At 59.0% G+C, this 26520-nt stretch overlaps 1 protein-coding gene across 17 annotated transcripts; it reads left to right on the top strand.

The window, feature by feature from the left end:
• Positions 1 to 767: 767 nt before the first annotated feature.
• PSEN2 (presenilin 2) lies at positions 768 to 25196 on the top strand. 17 transcript variants are annotated; one of them, XM_032317342.1, is made up of 13 exons: positions 782 to 853; positions 4629 to 6001; positions 6579 to 6614; positions 10740 to 10900; positions 13142 to 13434; positions 14508 to 14700; positions 16496 to 16563; positions 17150 to 17370; positions 18052 to 18150; positions 20385 to 20468; positions 20776 to 20877; positions 23454 to 23572; positions 24521 to 25196. In XM_032317342.1, the coding sequence occupies exons 4-13, from the start codon at positions 10760 to 10762 to the stop codon at positions 24674 to 24676; spliced, it is 1476 nt and encodes a 491-aa protein (XP_032173233.1). In that variant the 5' UTR covers positions 782 to 853; positions 4629 to 6001; positions 6579 to 6614; positions 10740 to 10759; the 3' UTR covers positions 24677 to 25196. The 17 variants fall into 17 exon arrangements, with proteins under 17 accessions (XP_032173231.1, XP_032173233.1, XP_032173232.1 ...); XM_032317333.1 differs by lacking the exons at positions 782 to 853; positions 4629 to 6001; positions 6579 to 6614 and adding exons at positions 7839 to 8055; positions 8093 to 8445; positions 8931 to 9060 and having other exon boundaries at positions 10724 to 10900; XM_032317335.1 differs by lacking the exons at positions 782 to 853; positions 4629 to 6001; positions 6579 to 6614 and adding exons at positions 7839 to 8055; positions 8093 to 8445; positions 8931 to 9482.
• The last annotated feature ends 1324 nt before the right edge of the window (positions 25197 to 26520 follow it).

The following is a 26520-nucleotide window of genomic DNA, read 5'->3' as shown; positions in this document are numbered from 1 at the left end:
ATGATCCCAGGGTCCTGGGATTGAGTCCCCAGTTGGGCTCTCTGCTCAGCAGGGAGCCTGCTTCCCTTCCTCTCTCTGCCTGCCTCTCTGTCTACTTGCGATCTCTCTCTCCGTCAAATAAATAAATAAAATCTTTTTAAAAATAAATAAAATCTTTAAAAAGAAAAGGTTAATTTTATGTTATGCGAATTTTACCTTAGTTTTTAAAAAAGCAAGCCATTCGGAAATGTCAAATTGCTCACAATCTCAGCTTGCCCCATGGACCCCCAAATCCAGGAGTCATAACTGCTTTGGCCAACTCACAGGTCATCGGTAGTAATTTCATCCCTGTACAATCTAGAACTCCCGGTGGCTCTGAGGTTCTAGAAAATAGAGCAGGAATATTCTCGTGATGTTAGCTCACAACAGGCCACTAGTGCTAACTTAATGGGAGCAAAGCCTTGGGGGGTTGGGAGGGCGGAAGGGGGAGACCAGGGACACAACACTACAAGGAAAGAAGTGTCCTCCAAGCAAATGTGTTCGGCTCCACGGAGCTGCCAGGCCCCTGTGCGATCACAGGCCCGGCCTCCGCTCCTTCTAAGGCCAGTGCCCGACGGATGCCAGGTGTGCCCCCGCATCCCCACCGCGCGGTAAGAGCAGGTCAGGCCCCAGCGCGCGCCACTTATAGGCCCTACTGGCTCTGCTCCAGGTGGGGCGGGGCTGGCGCCGTGGGCGGGACCCGGCTGGGACAGGGGGCGGGACCGGGGCGGGACCGGGGCGGGACCGGGGCGGGGTCTGCGCCGGCGCTGGGGTCCGGGAGGGACGGGCGCTCGGCCAGCGGCGTAAACACCGCCGCAGCGCCGCTGCGGAGCAGGTGAGCTGGCTGGTCTGGGGCGTGCGGGCGGGGCTTGGTCTCCCGCAGCGACCCGCGGGCGGGGTGCTGGCCCCCCGCAAGCCCCTCACCGCGGCGGGTCGCGGCCCCTTCCCCGGCGCGGGGCTGCGGTCCCTGCGCGCGCCTGTCCGGCCTCTGCGGCCGGCGCAGGGGCGGAAAGGGGAGCGCGCGGGGAAGCGGCGGCGGCGGCGGGGGCTGACCGGGACCTCGGGGATGGGAGGAGTGCGGGGAGCGGCCCCCAGGCCTGGGCCTGCGCGGGGCTGTGTCCGCCTCCCCGCGGCCCGAGCCCGCTGCTGGTAGGCGCGGTGCGGCCCGCTGGAGGGCCGGGCATTTAAAGCAGCAGCGCACGTGGGTCTGGGAGGCGCGGGCACGGCGCCCTCCCCGCGCTGGGGCCACCTTGGCTCCCAGGCGGATGGGCCTTCGAAGCAGGGGCTAGGCGAGGGTCTGACTGCCAGGGTGGGGAACCGACCGCAGATCTGGGCCTGGAGCCAGCGATTTCGCTATCACCGGTGCTCGGCCGTTTTACAGCGGTGGGGAGACTCCCAGAATCAAGCTTTTGAAGCTGAAGAAAACTGAAATAGAGGCCAGTCCCCACCCCACATTTTATTCATGAAGAAAGCCCACAGAGGTAACGCAGCTGTCCAGGCCACCCAGGTGGGATAGAGCAGAGCCAGGCTCAGAACCCGCAAAGCGGGGAGTCTGCTTTCCAGCCCTGGCACCAGACCTCAGCCCTTGGAGAGTTGGATGAAATGCTGCTGTCTGCTGAATTAATGAGTATTTCCTTTTTGAGGAATGAGCTGTGGGTTCGTGGACTAGCGGCGTCCCCATTTACAGATGGAGAACCTGAGAGGATCCCCTCCAGAGCAGTTGGAGAGCCACCCTAATGGTCAGCCTGGGCTTTGGGGCGGGAGGGACAGTAACTTGATCAGGACGACCCTGGCTTCTGGTGTGGTGCCCTTGATGTCCATTCTGTAGACACCTGAGCCTCCAGTGCTTTCAGCAGTAATTAAAGGCTCTGGATAAGCTGCTTCAGGTGTGGGAGCCTCAGGGGGCCCTCTGCCTGAAGGTGGCCGTGTGGGAGCAGGCAGGTGTGTCAGCAGCTGTGTTTTCTGGAGCCAGCTGGTGAAGGGGCAGGGGTCCTGGGGTCAGCTCGGAGCTGCAGCCTCAGCCACCCAGCCAGCAGACAGGCAGGGTGGAAGGAAGGAGCCTTTAGGTCTAGGGCTGGAAGCGGGGGGGCTTGGAGGAACATTTGCTGCAGAGTGGGCTAGAAGTCATTTCAGGGTTTCAGGGAAAATTCTGCATGGATTGGTGTCCAGGTGGCTGTGCGCCAAGTCTAGGGTCTTGGGGCATGCAGCGGGCAGGGGTATGGATGAAACGAATCCCCTGTTCTTGTCTATCGGAGAAGGAGCAGCATAAGAAAGTACCTGGCTGGAAGCTGCCACTCGCCTACCTGGAGGTCTGGGGTGTGTTGCCAGGCCTGTCACCTGCCCCTCAGCACCTCGATGGCTGCTCCCAGTCCCACCACACACACGGGTTTGCCAAACGAGAGGCCTCCCCTCCCTTGGCCTCTGAGTTATTTTTCATTTTTATTTTTTAAGGTTTTATTTATTTGAGTAATCACTATACCCGACGTGGGGCTCGCACTCACACCCTGGGGTGAAGAGTCCCATGTTCATCCTACTGAGCCGGCTGGGCGCCACAGGCATTACTGATGGTGAACTTGAAGAGTGTCATACACAGTGTCTCTCTACAGCTGCAGCCACACGAAAGTAGCTGTTATTTTTACCCACTACAGTAATGGGAAACTGAGGCTCAGGGAGTTAAGCCACTTGTCCTATTAGATGCCTTTGGTTACTAGAGCACCAGGATTTGAACCCAGCTGGCTGGGTCTTAATCTTTTGAGTTTTTGCAGAGGGAGGCCTCCCACGTTCACTCCCTACCTGTGTCCCTGCCCTATGCCCTGGACATTTCAGTGTGCTTTCCGTTAGTAGCTACCTGACAAAGCAATAAAAATAATAATTTTTAAAAGATTTTATTTATTAGAGAGCATGAGAGCACGAGTGGGGGGAGGGGCGCAGGGAGAGGGAGAAGCAGGCTTTCCACTGAGGGGGGAGCCTGACTTGGGACTCAAAGATCCCGGGACCCTGAGATCATGACCTAAGTTGAAGTCAGACACTCAACCCACTGAGCCACCCAGGTGCCCCCAAATAATTTCTTCTAAAGAGACCAAAGCATTGTGTGGGTAGATCACATGTGTGTTTCTACTGAAGATATCTTTGGCTGGTTTACAGCTCTTGCTTTGAGTTTGGCACACTGTTTAGCTGGGGGATGGCAAGACAACCAGTGTTTCTGCAAGTATTCCCACCTGTTCTCCGACTCCAGTGGCTGCGGGGAGGGCCGGCGGAGGGGATGTCAGGGCTCTGAGGCTGGCAGAAGCTTCCACCGGCCAGGCCCCGCGAGGGGAGCTTGATCAGACATGGGCCTCAAGCCTCGTGTAACCGGTGTTGACCTCCAGGCAGGGAGGTTTCGAGGCTGCCGTGGTCAAGTCTGGGGAAAGACCAGATGTTAGGGAGGAGATCAGCCTTGCCCAGCTTCTTCAGTGCCTGGGAGAATGGGTTGCTCGTTCACCTTTGCCACAGTATGGTCTTCTGGAGCACAGGAAGAAAAATGGAAAGGGTGCTCACCTTTCTTCTGTACCTTAACCAGAAGATCTGTGGCTTTACAGAGATAAAGATAATACACATTTAGGAACTAGTTTTTAGAAGGTCCTCCCTTTGCTCTCAGCTCAAAGATAACCCCCGTCAGCATACGCTTCCTTGCAGCAGTTCCAGCACGTACATAGAATTCTTTAAGAAAGTGTTGGAGGCAGGAAGCTGGGCGTGAAGTTTTGTATCCTATTTTTTTGTGTGAATGTTCCATCTTCAGAATGTTCCCTTCATGAGTATTCTTGCGGACAGAGAACGTGAGTGTGTCCTTATTGATCGGACTAGTGCGTAGCAGGACACTTGACCACCCTGAACCCACCCAGAGAAGCAGCATGCAGACTCCAGCCCCCTCCCCACCATGTGGAGCCCTAGTAGCAGACAGACGGAAGGCAGAGCAGCCCCCAAGCAGGAGTGAGGGGCTGGGGGCAGGAGAGAGAGGAGTGAAGTCCTGATCAGGAGGCGTTTGTAATTCCGCGACCTCTTGTCTGTGTTTTGGAGAAGCTATATATCAAAGACATGCCTCCTAAGGATGAGAGTGCCCCCAGAGAGCCCCCCTGGGGTGCTGTGCCGGGCCTGTGTGACCATGGCCCTGGGCCGCTCAGAGTGTGCGAGTCTCAGGCGTTACTCTGGGTGAGCGGGGAATAGCTGCTCAAGGCAGTTGGCCGACCTGAACTGCAGCCAAGGTTTTGGCCTCTCTGGGCTCCAGTTTCCTTAACTACAAACTAGGGCACTGACCAGATGGCCTTTAAGGTCCGTGCCAGCTCTGGCGTCTGTCCTGTGGATGTGCCCTCGCCTTTGACAAAGCGCTTACGTTGCCAGAGAGCTGGGGCTAGGTGGAAGCCGTGTCTCCTGGGGCCCTGGGTGAGGGGTGACCTTGGCCGCTGAACTCTTCTGTTTAGTGGTTTAGCACACGTGCTACTTTCCAAGGGGGCATCAACAGCTTCGCTCCCGTCCCGCTGTATCGCTACCTATGTTCCGTCTGCACGGTAACTGCTATTTCCCAACACCTGCTCTGTGCTGGACATTTTACACATTATCCCTCTTTTTCACAGGACTCTTGCAAGGTGTGTCCATTCTGCTCCTTTCCAGATGAGTCAATTGTCTCGGGCCATGCACCCAGGGAGCGTGTTCAAGTTCCACAGCTAGGTGACTGGATCGCTGCTTCTCGCTTAAAAAGAGCCCTTTTATCCTGGGCCCTCCTTGAAGGTGGCGTGTTAGGGCCATGGCCTCTGCCGCTTTTCCCAAACTGCCCCCTCTCCAGGTTACTTCAGGACACGGCAGAGGTCTGCCTGGGCTCTGGGCACTTTTGAGTATAAGACGGCAGACCTTGGTAGATGGAGAGCCTGGGTCCAGGTTCGGAGGCTCCGTCAGGGTTCCCCCGGGGCCTCTGGTCTGGGAGGGTGGAGCAGCCCTCTGCAGGGAGGCACTCTGGCCAAGGCTGCCTCCCTGGATTGGGGAGAACCGTCTGGTGAATGATGGTGCATCCCAGTTTGGGCTGAGGGGGCCAGAGAGAGGGATGAATGCCAACCAGGACCAAATACAAGGTTGGCTGCCCTGGGCCGGGGGGGACAGGGAGACACAGGAATTCCTGAGGGAAGTCTGTCCCTTGCAAACCACTCCCAGGTATGAGGGAGGCAGTGAGAACCTCCTGGGAGTCCTGCGGGGTATGGGTGACCCTAGAGAGGGGTCTGTGCAAACCTGAGCCACCCCCTTTGAAAGTGGGGGCTCCTGGTTCAATTCGGCCTGCTGCAGGACCCTGACCTTCCTCTGTCGCCCCTCCTGCTCAAGGTAAATGCAGTTAACTCCCACTTTGCTTCTGGAGGAGCGATTGACATCTTTTTCCAAGGAGGAGCTCTTGGTTACTATGGCGTTTTACAGTCTGTCTCTGGAATGAGAAGGTCAAGGGAAATGGGTCACGGGGTTTCCTTAATAACCGCAGGAGCTGCTGACACAGGCATTCTGGGGGAATTCTCTGGGTTTGGCTAATTCAGCTTTTCGATCTCATTCAGCTGATTAATGGGAGGAAGTGGTGGCTTCTCTGGCTGTGTGGGTTTTGCACCTAACGCAAGCCAGGCAGCCCGCAGTCCCTGGGAAGGGCTGCCCCTCCTCCCCTCGGCCGCCGTTGGAGGCTTCCTCGGCCCCCTCCCAGCCCGAGGAGGGCTGGTTGCTATGTGGTTGGTAGGACCTGCCAGGGGGTGGCGGTGAGAGCCTCTGCGCCCCGCCCCCGCCCGCCCCAGTCCTCCTCCCACGGGCGATCCTGACGTCACTGGCGCCCTGATGTGGACAAATATCGAGTAAGATTGTTGATCCGCATCCATCTGGGGGGTGGTTTTCCCCTCCCGAGATTTCGGAGTGCCGTCAGGCTTCGGTTCCAACCTGGAAGCAAGAGGAGTACTTCCCAGCTGCCCTGCTCTCCAGGAGCCAGGTAAAAAGAGGGGCCTTGGGTCCACCTGTCCCCCTCCCCCCACCAATCCCATGAGGGCACGCAGGAGTGGCAGGATGGGAAGGAACTCTGTCTCTGTGTTGATATTCCGTATTTCCCTTTACCAAATTAATGGCTCGGGGTGCCTGGGTGGCTCAGTCTATCAGGCATCTGACAGTCTCGGCTCTGGTCTTGATCCCAGCGTTGTGAGTTCAAGCCCCGGTCTCCATGCTGGAGCCTACGTAAAAAAAAAAAAAAAAAAAAAAAAAGACTACAGGCACAATCCGTGTTTATAATAGAAGGTTTGAGAAATGCAGGAAAATGTGAAAAAATGGCCCACAGTCTCAGCATCCAGAGGTTAACTTCATTTGGTGTTTTGTGATCTGCCTTGCCAGCCCTTCATACACCAACGTTCTCAAAGAATGTTCAGATGGTCATGAATGTGAACCTTTAGATACATTACGTTGAACACTGGACGTGTCCTAGGCCAGAGTCAGGGATTTCAGTAATTTGCACTTTTTGGACCATCGTAAACAACTGCAGCAAACGTGTTTATGAAAATCTTTTATTATTTTCTTAGGGCAGATTCCAAGAAGTAGCAGTTCAAGATCCAAAGGTACAAATGTTTTGAAAGCTTCCCCTGTTAACGGCCTTCAGAAAGGTTGTTGGTGCTGGACCGTGGAGACGTAGTGTTTCGATGCCCTCGGCAGTGGTGGGCATTACTTGGGGACCCTCTGCGTCTGGGAACTGCCTTCTCCCCCTGCAGCTTCCCTGGTGGGAAGAGAGAGCTTTGGGGCTCTCTGAGCAGAGAGATATTCAGGAGAAGGCGCGTTCTTTTTCACTCCCAGATCCAGTGAGGCAGTAGTGCTGAGCAGCGCCAGGGGATGGGGGCTGGATTGTAACAGGAGTCCTAGAGTCCTGAGCTGGGGGCTTGGCAGCTGGCTGGGCTTGGGTTCCAGAGCCGGGCAGCCCCAGGAGAGACTCTTAGCTGGGGGCCGTCTCAGGGTGCAGAGCTGTGGACCTTTGGTCAGAATGGAGCTGGGGATCCGTTGTCTAGCAGAGCGTTCAGGACTGCAGACCCTGACTGCCTGGGTACAAGGGGCACTTTGAACCTATCCCACTGCAGACCTGTCTCCCCATCTGTAAAATGGGCAGGAACAGCAGCACCCAGCTCCCCTGTCACAGCATGCGGTGCGTGCTCTGGGCTCAGGGGTGGTGGCCCAACAGCCCCACCCCAGGTGGCCAGGACCTTGAGAAACAGCATGTTAAGTGACCCAGCCTTTTCTGAGTACTCAGTCCCACGTCAGGTGTTCAGGGGTCTGAAGGCTACTCACCTGTCCCTGTGCAGTCAGCAAGCCCAGAGGTTTGGGACTGGATAGAGCCCTTGTTCTGGCAGCCACAACCCACTTGGGGCCTGCCATCCAGGATCCTTGGGAGTCTTGGGCCCTGCATCAGGGCAGGCTAGGGAAGAATCTACCCAGGGAGCCTTTGTTTTCGGGCAAGGAGGCCAAGCTTGAATTAGCTCTGACAGCCTTTCTTCAAGCTCACCTTGCCAGGTGTCCTTTGGGGACACCAGGGAAACACTGGGAGGCAGAAGTGGCCCCTGGGGACTGTCTTGTTAGCTGCTGGCAAGTGGCTGAAGAAATGGAAATTGGAAGGACTGGTCCCCTCCTCTGTGTCCCCGCTCTCCCCCGTGGCTCCCCTTCTTTCAAGAAGCATCTGCGCTCCCTGTTTGTCCATTCCCCTCTTGCTTGTCATTGGGAGCCCCGGGGGGAGGGGGAGGGGGCTGCAGCTGTGAGGCTTTCCATCCTGGGACCTGGATCTGTTCCTCCAGTCACTGTGGAGATCACCTGCAGGCACCCCAGGGGCCTGAGAGGGAGAGAAGAGGGGTCCTAACTGCACTATTAATTCCTACCCCCAGCAGAAGCGGTGTGCTAGAAAACAAGGTACTGAGAGAGCCCCCCTGTAGTTTCAGGTCCCCTCAGACTGGGCTCCCTCGGGTTCACTGTGCTGGGTCCCGGCTCTGGTTGCCCTCCCATGGCATTGAGCTGAGGCTGGTGCCCGGGTGGGGGGGGGCTTACAGCGAAGAGGGAGGAGCCCCCTCCCCTCATTCTGTTCACACCCCTCTTCTGTCCGGAAGCCTTGGCCTTGGCCGGCTCCTCCCTGCGGGCCTCAGCCCTTGCTCCTCTCTTGGGGTGGAGGGTGGTTCCGGCCTTCTGGGGCCTCCAGACTTCCTGCTAACTGCTAGGTCCCCACACTCCAGCGGCAGGTCTGGGAGGGCCCCCATCCCACACGTCTTTCTCCCAGGATGCCCTGCCTCCCCCGGTCTCCACCCGGGAAGCTGCTCCTGGCCTTCATCCTTCCAAATCCTTGAGACCTGGGACCCCCCCAACAACTGGACCCAACGGCAGGCGGACTCCTCCTCCTCTTGACCTTAACTGCAGGAGGTCGGGCCTCCTCCCTGTTCTGGCACTTTTCTCTCTTCCTCTGCTGGTCCTCCTGCTCTTGTCTTTCTGTTTTATTAGTAGAGTGTCATTAACGGGCTCTGCGGTATTAGTCTCTGGTGTGCAGGTTTCCCAGCATGCATCACAAGAAGCATCTCTTCTTCCTCTCCACCTGTGGGCCCCTCTCCCCGCTCCGGAAACCACCCTGTGGGTCTCTGTTTAGGGACCTGTTTCTTTGTGTGCTGCGTGGTTTTGTTTCTTGAATTCTGCCTGTGAGTGACGTCATCTGGTATTTCTCTTTCGACTCCCGCTCTGCTCTGTCTGCCCTGCATCAGGGGAGCTGGTTCATTTTTTTTATTTTTAATAGAGATTTTGTTTATTTATTTGAGAGAGAAGGAGAGAGGAAACATGAGTGGAGGCAAGGGCAGAAGGAGACGGAGTAGCACACTCTGTGCCAGCAAGGAGTCTGCTGTGGGGCTCAATCCCAGGACCCCGGGATCATGACCCAAGCCAAAGGCAGATGCTTAACCGATTTGAGCCCCCCGGGCACCCTGGAGCTGGTTCATTTTGAGGCCCCTGTGAGACTGACCGGGAGCCTTTTGTCACAGGTCCTAATCCTAATGCAGGCTCTGCCTTTGGCCTGCAGTTGGGGGAGTGGAGGTGAGAGAGAGGTTACTCCACTCAGGAGTAACCCTGGCCACAGCCTGGGCTGCAGGCCCTGTCAGGGTGAGCAGAGCTGCCTGGGGAGAGAAGGAACCTGCCTGCTTCCCTTGGAAGTCACACGCTCCGGCGGGGAGCTGACGTGGAAGCAGGCATTCAGCAGAGGCCAGGCCTGGTCCTCTCTCCCCGGTGCCCCGTAGCTCAGCCCCGAGGGCCTCTGGGAGGCATTATGGGGAGAGCAGGCCTGCCCGGGAAGCTGGCAGGGACAGCGAGGTCTGCCAGGCGTTGTCAGAAGCTCTTCCAGGCCCTTCTGCCGCCCTAGCTTCCTGGAGCTGCTGCTGGAAGGACACTGCGCTTGGGTCAGCACCGTGGAGCTGGGGGCGAGCCTCCCTGCGGGTCAGACCCTTCAGCCTGGCCTTCCTGGTGGGTCCCTCAGCTGTACTTTCCTACCAGACACACACAGACCCCACCTCTCCTGGTCTCGTTGCTCCCCTGCGCCCCAGACTCCTTGACCCTTTTTAACCCATCTCACCCCTTCTCACTCAGCAAGTTCCTGGACCAGACTCTGTCTTTCCCCTGAGATGCTTGTCCCCTGCCCATGGCTTTGTGCCTGGCTGTCATCCTGGATTCTGACTTGTTTCATCCCCACATCCAGAGCGGATGGGTATCCTCCCAATGCCCCCCTCACTGGCGTCCAGCCTGTTGCCCCTGAGGCAGAGCCTGTCCCCCTCCCACGGTTGTCTTCAGGGACAGGAAGCTCCCCTTCTGTCTCCAGGGTTGCCAAATATCCTAACACAGTTCGGGAGACCCTCCTATCACCACAGCCCCCCGCCCGCCCTGGCAGCACCAGGCCTCACCTGGAGTGTCTGTTCTTCATGCCTTCTGCCCTTTCCTCCCACCTGGAAAATTCTGTCTCTGTCAAGGGTGGTATCTTCTCTAGAAAACATTCTTGATCTCTGAGAGTGACCCTCCGTCGTGTTTCTGTACCTCTTAGAACACTTAGATCGCATAATTGGTCACATGGGATGGTTGCTGGTCTGTTTTGTTTTTGTTTGGAAGATTTTATTTATTTATTTGTGAGAGAGAATGAGTGAGCGTGAGCAGAGGGGAGAGAGAGAAGCAGGCTCTGCACTGAGCAGGGAGGTCAACTCGATCCCAGGACCCTGGGATCATGACCTGAGCCCAAGGCAGACAGACATTTCACCGACTGAACCACCCAGAGGTGTGTCTCTTGCTCTTTCTTTCTTTCTTTCTTTCTTTTTTTAAGGACAAATGTATTTCTTGCTCATCTTCCTATCCCCAGAGCCCAGTGTGGTTGTTGTCCCACCACAGGCACCCGACATGTGTTTGTTGATTGAATGAATGAGCGTGCTGACAGTTGGGAGTAGCCACGACTTTTCTAGTCGGGCCTCTCTCCGGTGGCCTGGGTCTCCTCGGCCGTTCCTTCTGGTGGCTGCTGTAGAGGCAACTCCTGGGAAGTCTTGTTTTCCAGCAGCCACTCGACCCAAGCATCCTGGGTGGTTGTCAGGCAGGACCTGTGACCAGGTCTTCAGGCCGCCTCTGGCCACCACCTCAGTCCTCTGCTGCCTTTGCCTTGCAGGAAGATGGACAGAGGTACCCTGTGCTCCTTTCTCTAGGCGCTTCCCGAGGCAGGGCCATGCTCACGTTCATGGCCTCTGACAGTGAGGAAGAAGTGTGTGACGAGAGGACGTCCCTGATGTCGGCTGAAAGCCCCCCACCACGCTGCTGCCAGGAGGCCCGGCAGGGCCTGGAGGACAGAGAGAGTGCTGCCCAATGGGTAGGTTCCTGCCAGCGGTCAGAGGCCCCAGGCTCCTGGCCCTCATGGGTGGAACCCAGGCACGCCCTGATGCGGGAGGGAGGGGAAAGTAGAGTTGAGAATCGGTCCCCCAGGGTAGGTCCCCCAGGGTGGGCGGTGGGTCCCGGTCAGTGAGGGCTCTGGACTGGACGGCACATCCGCAGTCTGCTGCGGACTAAACGGTTCTGTCCCCAGCCCCGTGGGCTCATCTTTCTGGCACAAGTGCCATGCAGGGAGGATGCTGGGAGGGGAGCCCAGGCCTGGGGTGGCAGGGGAAGCACCATGGAGGGTCGGCGGCCAGACCCAGGAGCCATGGGACGAGCATCTACCTCAGTCGTGTGTGACGGTTGGGCTGGCTGCACTTAGAGACCATGGAAGTCTCCCTCTCACTGTTCTGGAGGCTGGGAAGTGCGAGCGCAGGGGGCCTACAGATCCAGCATCTGGTTCTTCTGGGTCTTCTGTCCCGGTCCTCATGTGGTGGGCCGGCCAGGGAGCTCTCTGGGGCCCATTAATTTTATTTTGTTTCTTTAGTTTCAGAGGTAGAGGTCAATGACTCATCTGTCTTATAAAACACCCAGTGCTCATTATGTCACGTGACCTCCTTAATGCCCGTCCCCCAGCCGCCCCATCCCCCCACGCCCTCCCCTCCAGCACCCCCAAGTTTGTTTCCTATGATTAAGAAGAATCTCTTGTGGTTTGCTTCCCTCTCTGATTTTGTCTTATTTTCCCTCCTTCTCCTATCTTCCTCTGTTTTGTTTCTTAAATTCCACATATGAGTGAGATCATATGATAGTTGTCTTTCTCTGATTGACTTATTTCGCTTAGCATCCTATCCTCTAGTTCCACCTGTGTTATTGCAAAGGGCAAGATTTCGTTCTTTTTGATGGCTGAGTAATATTCCATTGTAGATTTATACCACCTCTTCTTTATCCATCCGTCCGTGGGCATCTGGGCTCTTTCCGTAGTTTGGCTGTTGTGGACGTGGCTGCTATAAACATCGGGGTACAGGTGTCTGGCGTCCATTTGTAAGGGCACCCATCCCATCAGGAGGGCTCCACCCTCCCGACTCGGTCCCCTCGCAAAGACCCACCCCCACCTTCACATTCTATCACATTGGGGGTTAGGGTCCAATGTGTGAATTTGGGGGCATGCAGACATTCCGATCTTATCTCTGCAGGACATGAGGTTAAAACATCATAAGTCGGGGTGCCCTGGGGGGAGAGTCATCTAGCCTTCCTACCTCCCACCCTGGCAAGGCAAAATAACATCTGGAGTTGCCCGAAACCCCAGCTCCATTTTGCCCATTATAGTATTTAAAACCTTTCATGGGGAATTTTTCCTGCCAGCCAGCCTTAGCCCCCACTGCTGAAATTAGAGCTCATTTCTCCCATGCTCTGAGTTCCCAGTGAGCTGGTCTCTGGCTTCTTCAGCTTAATGCCACCACCAGCCACTCCTAACACCTCCTTTGCACTTTTCCTTTTCTTAGCTGAGAGTCTAGCTTGGAATTCTCTCTGCAAAGAACCAGTATTGAAGCAAAGGTCCTTTTGAATGTGTGTTTTGCTTGGCCATGGCTCTGACGGTTAATGTAATTAACGAGGCAGCGAGTGACCCTAAATTGGCACGATTCCCAAACAGAAATTCTTGCAGACGGGTTTGGTGCAGCAGGTGCTGGGGTCCTGCCCTCCCACCCTCCCAGAACACGGACCCACCCCACCAGGAGTTTGGTGCCAGTTAGCCCATCAGAGTCTGGTTTGCAGCTTCCAGTTCTTCATGCCCAGTTTTGCACATGTCAGGGGAGTTCCAAGCAATTTCCTCCTCTGCAAATTCCCAGCGTCTTACAGTCAGAGGGTCCTCATGGGTGCTGACTCTTCTAGTGAGTGTAATCTGTTTTCCTCTGTCACCTGGCCAGTCTCCTCCCAAATCCCTGTGGCTCCTTGAACAGAACTGAGTGGCATCTGAATCCCTGAATGGAGGGAGGGGGGAGATCCCTAGATGCGCTCCAGGCTCCTGAGCCACACGTCCTGGGCCTGCAAGCTGCCCTCTCCTGTGGCTGCTGTGGCCCCTTCCCGCATTTGCGGTGGCGTGTGCCAGCTCTGAAGCGTCTCCGGCTGATCTCGTAAATGTTTCCAGTGCCCTGCCGTCCCAGCCCTGCAGCGTCTAGACCGCAGCCCCCTAGGCTGGTTCTTCCGTCTGGAAAGCAACACTCAAACTGCACTCTTCCAGTTCCAAAATACCCGTGCCCGGCACCGCAGAGCCCACCACGGGGGCGTGCCATGGCCCTCACCGAGCGGTTTTCCGCAGAGAAGCCAGGATAGCGAGGAGGACCTCGACGAGGATGCCGACCGCTACATGTGCAGTGGGGTCCCCGGGCAGCCATCGGGCCTGGAGGAGGAGCTGACCCTCAAATATGGGGCAAAGCACGTGATCATGCTGTTTGTGCCTGTGACGCTTTGCATGGTTGTAGTGGTGGCCACCATCAAGTCCGTGCGCTTCTACACGGAGAAGAACGGCCAGCTGTAAGCTGGGGAGCAGGGCAGGGTCGGGGGGAGGGTCTCAGCACCGCAGCTCCACGCCAGGGGCCTGTGCAGAGCTGGGCTGAGAGCTGTCTGACTCCATGCTCTGCTCCGTCCACCGCCTGCCAGCGGTGTGACCTGCGCAGGCCCTTCCCTAACCGCTCTCTGCCTCAGTTTCCTTGTTTATATAATGGGTCTGACCCTAGGAGAACAGGGCGAGTTAGAACCGTGGCTGCCGCCACGGGGCAGAGGGCAGGCTCTGGGTGTGGGGTCCCGGGCACAGGGTGCCACCCCATGTGACCGAACAGCTGGTTTCCTCTCTGGGCTGCCACTCCTGTGGCCGGAAACCCACATGGGTCCAGGAGATTTCTTAGTTGGCTTCCAGCCCAGGGAGCGAGGTTTGGATCCCTGTAGTGGAAGGCAGCAGCACGGACAAGTGGGGCGCACCCTCTGCTCCCTGGCCCGCTGCTCTGGGGCAGTCGCCTGCCTCTGACTACCTTCTCCGAACTTGGTTTCTAGTGTCTTTAGTTAGTTTCCTTTCCCTTTGGTTTGGTTTTTCTGAAGAAAGGGGCAGGCTGGTGCTGGGCCAGCCACAGAGCCAGTGGGAGGGGGCCCAGCAGACAGTGTTCAGGGAAGGTGAGTGCTCAGCGGGCAGGAAGTTTCTGCAGTCCAGGGCAGACAGGGTGGACAGGGCAGGGGCTAGGGCACGGCCTCTCGCCTCTCTTGGCTGCAGGTGCCCCTGCTGCCGGCCTGCCCTGGGTCGGGTATGGGTGTGGGGGTTTGCTGGGCGCCCTGGCCTGGAGAAGAGGGGAGAGCAGGAAAGTACCTCGGGGAGGGGGAGGCCTGCTGGGAGTGGGTGGGAGAGCACCTTGGGGAGGGGGAGGCCTGGCGGGCGTGGGGGAAAGCACCTCGGGGAGAGGGAGGCCTTGGGGGGTATTTGGGGGAGGGGGAGGTGCGGGCGGGAGGCCTCAGGGAGGGCAGGCGAGCACCTTGGGGAGGGGGTGGCCTGGGGGGGGCCCCTTCCTTTTCTGCTCAAAGCTCAGGCATCAGGCTAAGGCTGGGTGGCTCATGGGCAGGCCCTATGGAGCAGGCAGGGAGCAGAGTCTGCAGCCCGCCATCTCCCTCAGCATCTACACACCATTCACCGAGGACACGCCCTCTGTGGGCCAGCGCCTGCTCAACTCCGTCCTCAACACCCTCATCATGATCAGTGTCATCGTGGCCATGACCATCTTCCTGGTCGTGCTCTACAAGTACCGCTGCTACAAGGTAAGGGCCAGCCCTGCCCGCTGACCTGTCCTGCCCACTGCCACATCCTGTCCATCCTGCCCACTGCCCCGCCTTGTCCATCCTGCCTGTTGTCCCATCCTGTCTGCCCTGCCTGCTCCCCACTGCCCTGTTCTGTCTGCAGCCCACTGCCCCATCTTGTCCATCCTGCCCGCTGCCCCGTCCTGTCCTCGCGGCCCCCTGCTGCTGCATACTTGCCAAGGCTCTTGCCTGAGAAGGAGCTGACGCTACTGTTAGACGTAACTTCCAGCCCCTACCCCCGTGGGGGTTCCCTGCTGCCCCTTCCTTGGAGCTTGTGCGGAACCCCTCCTGCCCCGTCCCTGACTGTAGCATTCGCCACTGTAGCATTCGCCACGCACCTTCTCACGTTCGGGAGTTAATTTTATTTAGCTGCTTCTTCAGAAGAAACGAGATATTCTGTTTTAGGGTCCCTGTGCCCCATACTTCGCCGCAGGTTTACTCGACCTCCTTGTTTCCCTCTTAGCTGACTATGCAGGTGCCGTGCTGAGGTCTCCGAGGCCTGGGGACTGGCGGACCCCTAGCTGTGGCGAGGACCCTGGATGCCCCAGGGGACCCCCTCACTCGGCCCGAGCAGGGGCATTGTCCCTCCCCAGGCAGGCCATGAGCTTTTGGATGTAGGTTTTAGGGTCTGAACCCCTGAGGCCTGAAAGAATGACACGCTGGTTGGAAGCGGTCCTCATGCTGGCTGCCACCCTCTGGGTGCAGGTGGGGAGCACAGACAAGGCTCAGCCCAAGGGCAGAAACCTGTCCCCGCCGGGATGACAGCAGGGGTGGACCACAGGAGGGCTGCTGCAAGTGCTGGGACGCCAAAGCTGACCGGTGAATGATGACCTGTGGAAATAAGCCAATGGGGCTGGGAAGCATCGTGGTGTTGTGTGGTCGGAGCAGAGGCCACAGGGCCTGTGAAAACAAGCCAGTCAGGGGCTCAGGGGCTACAGAAGGACACCACTGCTGTGGTCAGCGGCTGTCAGGCAACCCGTCCCGGGACTGGCGGAGGCAGATTGGCAAGGTGTCCTTGCGGGTTCTGTGACACTCAGGAGAGCAGTGGTGGTGGTCCTGGGGGGCGGAGGCCGCTGGGGCGAGGAGGGTCAGCCCATCCCAGAGGCAGCTGGGCCACCGCCTGCCTTCCAGGTAGACCAGGTTCCCACTGAGGTCCCCAGTGACCCAAGCAGGTGACTGATGGGGGGAGGCTGGTGGCAGTGACTCCACCGTGACCCTGACAGCTGGCTAGGGGACTGGCTTAGGACCAGCCTACAGTCATCTTTGATCTGCTTCTTTGGCCAGGACAGCAGGCACGTGTCTCTCTAAGGACCTGTGAGTAGACCCTCCGGTTCCTGGGGTGACCAGAGAAAGCTCCCCCAAAGACAGCTGTGACTACTTTAACTTAGCACCCCAGCGAGTCTCCCGTCACTTTGCCCTGACGTTCCCTATCTCGTACGTGTGACTACCTGACTACATGTATATACATTTACGAGGTGTGACCCTCACTCGGCCGGGTGGGGGGGTTCTCCAGCGCACCCCCCCACCCCAGTGAGGGAACAGGGCTCTGATTGCTCGCACCTGATGGGTCCTGCTGCACGCCCTTGCCAGTGGACCCGGGGAGGACTCTGGATTTCTCTGCCCTCTTTATCAGTCACAACGGCCACTCCGTACCTCCAGCATGGTCATGGAGGAGCCCAACGGAGATTCTTGAAGCTTGGGCACCAGTCCCGGGAAGCTGGGGCCTGTGTCCATCCTGCCCATTTCTGTTGTCTAGTTCATCCATGGCTGGTTGATCATGTCCTCCCTGATGCTGCTGTTTCTCTTCACCTACATCTACCTCGGGTAAGTCACCCTCCCACCAGGCTCCAGACACTGCCCTCATGACTGCTCTGACCCGGTCCTTCCTCCCCTGGGCCCCGTGGCAGGCCACGCCTCCCTTTCTCGTTCCTGATTTAAAGGAGCACAGTCCACATGGAGGGCGATCTCTGTGAACCCAAGAGGGGTACAGACCCCTTAAGATTCACATTCTCGTCTTTGGGCCGGGCCTGGGTGCTTGCTTGTTTGTGGGAAACGTGGGCTTCTCTGTTGCCTTCCATCTCGAAAGGCGGCCTGACCCAGGAGAGACTGGAGAGACAGGAGGACCTTTCTCTTGGGCAGAGGGTCTTCTAGGTTGTGCCAGTGCAGGTGGACATGAACCAACCCAAGGATGAGACATTGGCACAGTCACCAGTTTGTTCCAGAATATACTTGACATGGTTCATTGTAGGACCCACAGACCGGGGAAGGGGGTGTTCGTGATGAAGCCAGAGGTCGGAAGGACCCAGCTGGGGGTTTAGTGGTTGAGGAGCAGGGAATGTTGAACTGTGTCTAGCTGGGGGTCTCACCTCTCCACTGACTTTCCCGCCCATGCTTGACTCTGGTCGCACAGGGAAGTGCTCAAGACCTATAATGTGGCCATGGACTACCCCACCCTGTTCCTGACTGTCTGGAACTTCGGGGCAGTGGGCATGGTGTGCATCCACTGGAAGGGCCCCCTCGTGCTGCAGCAGGCCTACCTCATCATGATCAGTGCTCTCATGGCCTTGGTGTTCATCAAGTACCTCCCGGAATGGTCCGCCTGGGTCATTCTGGGCGCCATCTCTGTGTACGGTAGGTGGACGCAGGTGGGCTTTGAGCCTGGTGGTGGGCGATGGGGGCCGTGTCCAGGGGTCGAGTCCTCCTTACTGGGGCCCACAGGTGGCAGGGGCTGAAAGGGGCCTCCCTCCCCAATGAATGCTGGACAGTCTCCCCTCTGAGAGGCTTGCCTTTGTGAGACATGGGGGCTGTGAGGCCTGGGGCCGTGGGCACGCTCACTCTTGTTTGCACGTCTGGGGAGCACTCACACCGGTGAGCACTGGACACACTAGGAGATCTGTTCAGAGCAGCCGTAGGGTCAGGCGCGGGGCCGTGAATCACGAGCGCCCAGAACTGCTCATTAGCGGCTCAGTGACTAGGGTTCATGTGATTCTCTTTCCCCGTCACTTCCCTTTTGAGGATAGGGGATGGGAGCTTCCGGACGACAAGCCCACCACTGGGGCCCTGAGCCACTCGGCGGTTCCTTGTTTCCGGTCCACCCGTTTAGACTCTGTTCTGGGCTTCAGCCGGTGTGGGTTCCCCAGGTCGGGGCTGGAAGCCAGCGGGTTGTGGGTAGGCACGCAGGGCACACTCGGAGCCTCGCTCTGGGGCTCTGGGCTGCATTTGCCCCAGTGTTCGTGGGCCAGTTCCCCTCTCTGGGGGCTGCTTGGGAATAAATGTCATGGGCCACATACCCTGATATCTTTGCTCTCCCAGATCTCGTGGCTGTGCTGTGCCCCAAAGGGCCACTGAGGATGCTGGTGGAGACCGCCCAGGAGAGGAACGAGCCCATATTTCCTGCCCTGATATACTCCTGTGAGTGACCCCTACATCTCCTCCCGAGGTCGAAACCAGGGGCTGCTTCCTGGCCACGGCTTTCAGAGTTCACTGGTCTAAGAGGAGGGGGTGGCCTTGGTGAACCAGGGGAGGCCCGCCTGCCAAGGACAAAGACTGGCTGGATCTTAGTTTCACACAGAAGATGCTGAGAGAGTTAGGGCCACCCGGGGCTGCAGGGAACGTGGCCCGCCCCCCAGCTGTGGCCCATTCAGCATCCGGTGGCGTGTGGTAGGCACTGCCCACGGCCACCCGCCCCGCCCTCCACCCTCCTGAGAGGGTGCTTCGGAGAGGGGCTCTCGAGGGCGGGGGTCTGGGGGCGCAGGTGTACCTGCTCTTTGTTGGGCTTCCTCCACGGCTCCATGGCTGGCGGAAGTCTCTGAAGGGAAGGCACCCGGGGCTGCTGCCGGCTGTGGGGGCCGGAGTGTAGGGAGTTGGACTGATGGGTGTGTTTGACAGACGAGCGTCAGACCCACACTCCGCAGCAAGCGCCGTGCTGGGCTTCCGAGGTGCTGCAGGAGAGAAGACCCACGTGGCCCCGGGCATCACGGGGCTCACAGCCCTGGGGTCCCGTTGCCCGCCCATCTGTCGGTGGGCGTGGTTGAGGAGTGAGCCCGAATGCCCCGGGCTCGCCGCCTGCAGGTGCAGACCTGCCGCCGAGTGCTGGGGATCGTCTGCGGAGGCAGGATGGAGCTTGGAGTGGGAGCTGTGGGTGGGGAGCCCACCGCCTAAAAGCAGGTTCGAGGCCACTTTGAGGAAGACAGAGACCACGTGTGGTGGGCTGAGATGGGGCTCTTACCTGTGTTCACCGTCTCTGTGCTGTGGGGGAGCACACGTTCTTGGAGGGGAGACGTGCTTGGTCAACAGATGAAGTGTCAAGGAGGCCGAGGACTTTGGGGGGGGAGGGGTGCTGTTTTGGGTTTGGTGGTCGAGGACACCTCTGTCATAAGGTGACATTTGACCTGAGACTTGTGTTAGGAAGTTTGGGGGCAGAGTTCCAGCAGAAGGCCCTGAGGTGGATACAGCCCAGTACGTGGGGAGCTGAAGCCATGGGGGGCAGAAGGGAGGAGAGGCAGGTGAGGGGGCACTGGGCCCTGCCGGCCATGGCGAGGACTCGGCTTTCACTCCTGAGTGAGCTTCATGCTCTGGAAGGCTTTGGATCAACCTGACATGAATATTTTAGCAGGATCACTCAAGTTGCTGACGGGAGAGGAAACGGCATGGTGACAAGAGTGGGAGAGAAGCCAGGTTTGGGGGTGACTAGCCCAGGAGTGGGGGCATATGGCTGTGGCCCCGGGGCAGCAATTGAGGCCAAGGACACTGATGCATTCTGAAGATACTTTGGAGGCCAGATTGGCAGGATTTGTGATGCTTGTGGTACAGACCAGGAGAAAGAAAGAATCAAGGACGTCTGTGTGTCTTGGGATCTGAGCAACATCAGGGTTGGAGTTGCCACGCAGTGAGAGGGACAGGGTGGGGCCACCATGGCTGCATTGCCACGTGGGGAATGTTCTAGACGAGGCACACTCACGGGGCCGCCCGATGGAGATGGGGGGACACGTGTGCGATGGGAGGTGAGGCGAGACTTTCCGGGCCAGAGAGAGCCCAGTCAGTGCTCCCGACCCAGTGATCCCACCCTGGACGGAAGCCAGGGGAGCCGGACACGGGGTCTCCACAGCCATGCACACACCCGTGCCCATAGCCGCATCACACATGGTCACCGAGGACTGCGGCCACGCCGTATCTGTCGACTGCCGAGCAGGTGAACGACACTCGGTGAATGCACCGTGGAGTGTCGTTCAGTCCTGAGAATGGACGTGTCCGGCCACAGGCCGCGTGGATGAGCCTGGAGGCCACACGCTGAGCGAGCGAAGCGTCATGGAGGGTCAGCGCTGCCACTTGTATGGGGCCTCGAGAGGACTCGGGAGCTAGAATGGGGGAGCGGCGGGCGGGGGAAGGGTAGTTTCAGGGCCGGAAGACAAGCGGTTCTGGAGTCTGTCTCCCAACAACGTGGGTATAAAAAAAGCCCAGGAAGGGCACTGTATGCCCATATCTGTTGAGTCTGGGCCTCTCCCCCAGAGGCCCCCAAACAAGGGGCGTAGACGCGTCCCCACTGGAGGTGACAGTCCTGTGCGGGCTTTTTGGGGATGCTGCCTTCCAGGCCCCGGGGGCAGCCTCACTCAGCAGCGCCTGACACACAACATTTTCTCATGTAGCCGCCATGGTGTGGACGGTGGGCATGGCCAAGCTGGACCCCTCCTCCCAGGGAGCCCTTCAGCTGCCCTACGACCCTGAGATGGGTGAGTGTCGGGGGCTGCCCTCTCTGGGGGGTGCAGAGCCGGGAGGGGCGGAAGGGAAAACAACCCTCCTGGACAGGCAGGAGCCGGGGACTGAGTGTGTGTGGTTGGGGGGGCATCCAGCTTCCCCCGTTTCCTCACGACACATAGCAGAGAGCTTTTCTGTCTGTCTCAGGGGGCGCTGACTGACGGGTGAGGACTGGGGGAGCCCTGAGCTCAGAGAGCCCTCTGACTAGAGTTTTGTCTCTCTCCCTCCCCCCGCTCCTGCCTCACACCGTGACGGTTCTCGGTCCTCTTCGCGGACTCCCAGAAGAAGACTCCTATGACAGCTTTGGGGAGCCCTCGTACCCGGAAGTCTTTGAGCCCCCCCTGCCTGGTTACCCAGGGGACGAGCTGGAGGAAGAGGAGGAAAGTAAGCTGCCCAGGCCCAGAGGGTCTGCGTGGGCCCACGGGTGGGGGCAGGGGTGGAGCTGGGGCTCCCTGAAGTCAGGGAAGGGTGTAGGGGAGAAGCACCCCCCTCACGTCAGAGGTGGGCACAGAAGTTCCAGGACCAGCCTGCCAGAGGTGGTGTCCTGTTGGCTACGCCGGGCTGCGACGGGCGCTCTTCCCGCTTACCAGACGGGAGCAGGCGTGGGTGGTGTCTGTACCGCGCTGGGTGCGAGCAGGAATCCAGGCCTGGCTCGGGTGTATCTGCTGGGGGCTCTGATCGCCCCCACTGGGCCCAGGAGGACCATGCGGGAGAACAAGGGTGCCAGAGCGCAGTGACCCAGCTCCTTGACCTGGTCTCAGGCCCTGGGGAAGTTACCTGAGGGGGGTACTTCTGAGCTGAGCTCTAGGGGTTGAGCTCCGGGAGCAGGGGACACAGGGGTGGGAGTGGGGGTACAGAGGGCAGAGGCCCACAGTCCAGGGTGAGTTAGAGGAAGGCCAGGAAGGAACCCTAGATCAGAGGTGCGGACATGGGACTGGGAGGCTCTTGGGCACTCAGAGGGCCTCCCAGATGGAAGTGGGGGGTTCTGGCCTGTGCACCATGCCCGGTGAGGGGGCCGCCGGAGGGTTTTGAGTTTTGTGGGAGGAAGGACATGACCCAGTGGGGGCAGGGTTGTAGGCTGTGGAGAATTCCTCCTAGTATGCACTTGTATGGCCTGTAGGAGGGCCCAGTGTAGCTATGGGAGCACAAGGTATGGGTTCGGGGCTCAGGCAGGCTGGGCGGGACAGCCACTAACAGCACTGCCCCACGCTCAGGCCACCATGGGCTGTGGAACACAGGGTCCCATGTGCGACTCGGCACAAAGCAGGCGGGCTGCGTCTCTGTCCTGGTGGAAAGACTGTTTGCAGCCCCCTTGGCCATGTGCCCTTGGACCTGTCGTCAAGGCCGTCTTCCACACAGGCCCTTCCCTGTCTCGCCCTGGGGTCACTACCCAGTTCTGCCCCTTTACCCCTCCAGTTGCAGTAGTCCCCTAGGACGACTCTGCGGGCCAGGAGAGCTCTCTTCGGGAGGCATGAGGACGGGTTACACACACACACACACACACACACACACACATACCCCACCGCCCCCCCCACACCACCACCACCACCACCCACCCCCCAGCATGTGGATACGTTCATCAAGCTTCAGGGGTCAGAGTCTTACTGGGTTGCATTACACAGATGTGACTCGCTCCGGGCCTGTTCTGTCCCCCCAGAGGCCAGCTGGGCCTAGTCCTGGCCCCCTTCTCCCAAGGTCAGTCTTTCTGGTGGAGCAGCCCCTCCAGGTCCTCTCACTCAAGAGTTTAGGGTTCTGGGTCTCCTGAGTAACAGATGCTCCCATTACTTGGGAAATTCCAGGATGTAGCCTCCCTCCCAGGGACCAGGGACAAAGGCCAGAAAATTCTTCATGTCCCAGCAGCGCTGGCACTGGCTTGAGGAAGGAGGAGGGAGCGTCGGGGAGTGCCGGGAGCAGCTGTGGAGGGCCAGCCCTTGGGGGTTATGCTGCACTCATACTTGGGGTGCAGCTGAGACTCTGTCCTGGAGGCAGTGGGGAGCCCTTAGTGGCTTCTGGGCCTCGCACAGGCCCAGGCTGGGAGCACGGAGCTCATCTGAGAGGGAAGGGCAGAGCCTCACAGCGGGGGTGGAGAGCAGGGGGTGGGTGTGAGCGAGAGGGACACTGACCGGCCACCGTAAGGGGCGTGGTGGAGACAGACGGACAGAGAGCAGAGGAAGGAAGGAAAGCAGGCTGTGAGAGATGATGAGCCGGAGGCCTGCTTCCTCTCTGGGGCTGGAGCCAGCCTGCGGGGGTCTGGCCTGACCAGGGAGCCCCTGTGAGCCACAGGAGGCAGCAGAGGGGCGGACAGGCAGCAGGCCTGTGCGGGCAGCCCCGTTAGGTAAACGTCTGCTGCCAGTCGCGGCCTCTAAAGGAGGACCGGGTGGGGCAGGCCCGCCTGAAGGAGACAAAGTCTTCTGTGCACAGTCGGTTCTCAGCTACCATCAGCCAGAGATAAGCTAATTACCAAATACGCTGATCTCTTGTTACCAGGAAGGGTCGCCCAAGGCGCTCACCGCCGTGTTTGTGGCTGGAGAGGAGTGAAATTAACCTCCCTAAAAAATATTTCTAAGTTAGCCCTAAATTGTACAGCTTCCCACCAACCCCTGCAAGTACATTTTATTTGCTCTTTTAACTAAGTGTCAAGCACCAGTTTTACCCCAGTTGTCAGAAATGCTAGCTTTTCACAGCCGGGATGGCAGGTGGCCCAGCCCAGCGGCCCCTCCCCACCCGCACCCCTGGCTGCTGGTTTTCCACAGCAGCGGGTCCCTGCCCCAGAGGCCAGGTGAGGTGGGCTGGCAGCAACCCTGCCCTGTCTGGACCCCATGGGCCTCAGGACTCAGGTCCCCGGTCCCCTGGATCCCTTGGAGCAGGCAGAGCAGCTAGGCTGTGGGCTGGCCTCTGCCTTCACCCCTTCCTCTTGGGGCTCCCGACGCTGAGGGGCTTTCTCTGTCTTCCCTGCACAGGGGGCGTGAAGCTCGGCCTGGGGGACTTCATCTTCTACAGCGTGCTGGTGGGCAAGGCAGCGGCCACGGGCAGCGGGGACTGGAACACCACGCTGGCATGCTTCGTGGCCATCCTCATTGTGAGTGGGCTGGGTGTACCCCTGCCCTGTCTCCCCGGGTTGGGGGGGAACCTGGATCCAAGGAGAGTTTCAGAGGCTGCTGTCCCTTGGAGGGGCAGGATGGTGGGGGCTGGGCAGGGCTGCCAGGAAGCCCCTCGAGAGGAGACCAGGCTTACAGGAGGGTCCGGGCCGGGCAGGTGTGGCTGAGGGACTCCGGCGTCAGGGACCACACATGTGGCCACGCCGAGGCTTGGCTGACATTGTGTGCGGTCTCACGATGTCTGTGAGACAGGGAGGGCCCTGTCACTTTGAATCCCAGTGGTGACTCGGTGTGGCCGGACACCCGCGATGCGGGAAGTGCCCCAGGAGGACCGCATCAAAGAAGTTCCGGGCAGCGTGTGCTTCATGTTCCAGCCCCGTGAAGCCCGGTGGCCCCGGGCATGTCAGGGATCGGGTAGCAGACCCCCAGACTGACCTGAAGGCCTGCCCTCCCCGGGGACAGGGCAGCTTTTCTAATCCCCTGTCCCCTCCCTGCACCACTGCCCTGTTGGCCAGGGCGGGACAGGACGTCGGCCACTTCCAAGGGGATGGGTCACATGGCATCTTTGGTTTCCTCGAGATCCTAACTGCCGAGACCCTCCCCGGCCTTTCCATGGAGCTTGTGCAGCTCTTTACGAATACACTTCCCTTAAGGGGAGGCCGCCGGCCGCTGGTCACGCATGTCACTGCTGTTGCCAGATGGGGCGGTGGTCTGGGAGTCAGGAGGCTCCCGCGAGAGCATACAGGTGTTAGGGTGAGCGCCCCCGCCCTGGCGCGGCACAGAGCTTCGAGAGGCCCCGGGAAGATCGGATGTCTGGGGCTGTTGTCCGACCCGTCCCTTGCGGACGCCAGAACCCGGGGGTTGGACCTCAGCCGCTGCCCGCCATCCGCACTGGCGGTCACCACCCCCCTCCCCTCCGTGTCCTGCAGGGTTTGTGTCTGACCCTCCTGCTGCTTGCTGTGTTCAAGAAGGCGCTGCCCGCCCTCCCCATCTCCATCACGTTCGGGCTCATCTTCTACTTCTCCACCGACAACCTGGTGCGTCCGTTCATGGACACCTTGGCTTCTCATCAGCTCTACATCTGACGGGGCCGGCAGCCATGGGAGGCTGTCATGGGGGCCCTCACGTAGTTCTACACTCTAGTGCCATATATTTTTAAGACTTTTCTTTCCTTAAAAAAAAGAAAAAGAAAAGAAGTGTCGTGTTTACTTGGCGAAGAGGAAGAACCAACTTTCTGGTGCTACTGGTTTTGTCACCTGACCATGGCTCACTGGCTGGAAGCACCGGGAGTTGGTCGGGACGCGCCCTGGACCGCTGGGCCACGTGGGGAGGGTGTGGCGAGGTCACCCACCCCACGCCACAGCCCAGGATGCTTCGAGGGCCAAGCGAAGGAAGGGACCAGGAGCTCGTGCTCGGGGTGGCACCTAGCACCTGCCCGCGCTGGCAGGAGAAGAAAGCCAGTTTGCCCTGCGTGTAATGTCCCCAACGCTTTGTCTGTGATGTCATCGTTATTTTATTACCTTTAGAAACCGAGTCCTGTTCTTGTTACAGCAGTTACTGCTGGGAAGTGGCTTAATATCAATAAATAGGTGAATCTTCCTGGAATGCTGGACCTGGGCATGTGTGTGGGTGTGGACCCGGCTCGCTGCGTCTTGTGACCTCGCCTGGGAGGGTGTGTAGGAAGAGGACGGGGGGAAGATTCGCCCCACTGCAAAGGAGAGGGTTCACAGCTCCTGTCTGTCTGTACTCTTTTCTCCACGTCCAGGGCTTCCTGAGCCGGGCTGTGCAGAGCCAAGACAAGCAGCATCACTCCTTGGCAAACCAGTGCACTGTGGGAGGCCGGGAAGGGGCCCACGTTTGGAACCCACTGTCATCCCTCCCGTGTCCATCTCTGGGCGCTGTGACCGGGGACGTGGACCGGTCGGCTTCTCCCTTTCCTGTCCCATCGTCCCAGGCCAGGGAGAGAATCTCAGTGATGCATCTGGCCGGGGCTCGGGTGCTCAGGGCAGGGCTGGTGGCCACTGGTGGTGCAGGGCAGCGTGGCCGGGCAGCCACTGAGCCAATGCAGGGCCCGGTTTGCAGTTCTGACCGGTAGCCCTGCGTCCGCATTTCCCAAATGGCATGAGAGCCAAGCAGCTGGCGATCTATTGTGAGAGAAATAACTGTTTTGATGTTTGGTGTAGCTTGCCATTCCCTGGACTGTTGGTAGAAGCGCGGAGGGAATGTGGGAGCCCGGAGGCCAGGTGCAGACGGGCATTGGTGGTGTTTTCTGGGATCTGGGCACCAGCCGTTGCTGACTGACTCATGGTCATGGTCAGAGCCCAGGGTGATGGCATCACAGCCCGGAAAGCCGGTAGTAGGTTGGGGTCTCAGAAGAAGAGGGCTGGCCCCGGGTGGTAAAGGGGAGGAAGACCTGGGGTTAACTTGTTCAGTTTGGCAATCAAAACAGTAGTTGGGGGGTGGGGGGTCCCCAAAGATGAGCTTTGGTAAGTTCTGATTTGTTAGGTGTGGAGACGTCTTTGTCAGAGGGCTGGCGCGGGGGCTGGGGTGCAAGCCTCATTTAGGGGCTCAGGCAGAGGCTGGAGGGCGCCATGTCCCAGCAACCCACCAGGAAGGAGAGAGGAACTGGCCCACGAGGAAGGGCCAAGTCGGGAAAGCCGGTGAACGTGAGCAGCCCCAGAGTGCAGCCCCTTGTGGGGAAACAGCTACTTGAGGAGACCCAGCCTGGGGAGGCCGTGTCAGGGGCTGGGAGTCTGGGACCCTGACACCGAGCATGGGGTGGGGGGAGGAGGACAGAGAGATGATTCAGATATTCTGGAAGGAACAGAACGGGATGCACGAGCCAAGCCCCCCACTCCCATGTCATCCGCCAACTAGTCCTAGTGTTTTTCCGTATTTGCTCCAGATTTGTTTTTAGAAATAAAACCTT

Source organism: Mustela erminea, chromosome 17 (genome assembly GCF_009829155.1).
Source record: "Mustela erminea isolate mMusErm1 chromosome 17, mMusErm1.Pri, whole genome shotgun sequence".
NCBI lineage: Eukaryota > Metazoa > Chordata > Mammalia > Carnivora > Mustelidae > Mustela > Mustela erminea.
The sequence above is the reverse complement of the archived record's forward strand: the minus strand, read 5'-3'. Positions and strand labels throughout refer to the sequence as shown.

What these genes read in the sequence shown, in the direction of transcription:
- PSEN2 (XM_032317340.1), top strand. Translation starts at nt 10,760, where the DNA reads ATGCTCACGTTCATGGCCTCTGACAGTGAGGAAGAAGTGTGTGACGAG. An exon ending in GGGCGCCATCTCTGTGTACG is followed by an intron (nt 17,371 to 18,051) that starts GTAGGTGGACGC and finishes TTGCTCTCCCAG; the next exon opens with ATCTCGTGGCTGTGCTGTGC. An exon ending in GCTGGAGGAAGAGGAGGAAA is followed by an intron (nt 20,878 to 23,453) that starts GTAAGCTGCCCA and finishes TTCCCTGCACAG; the next exon opens with GGGGCGTGAAGCTCGGCCTG.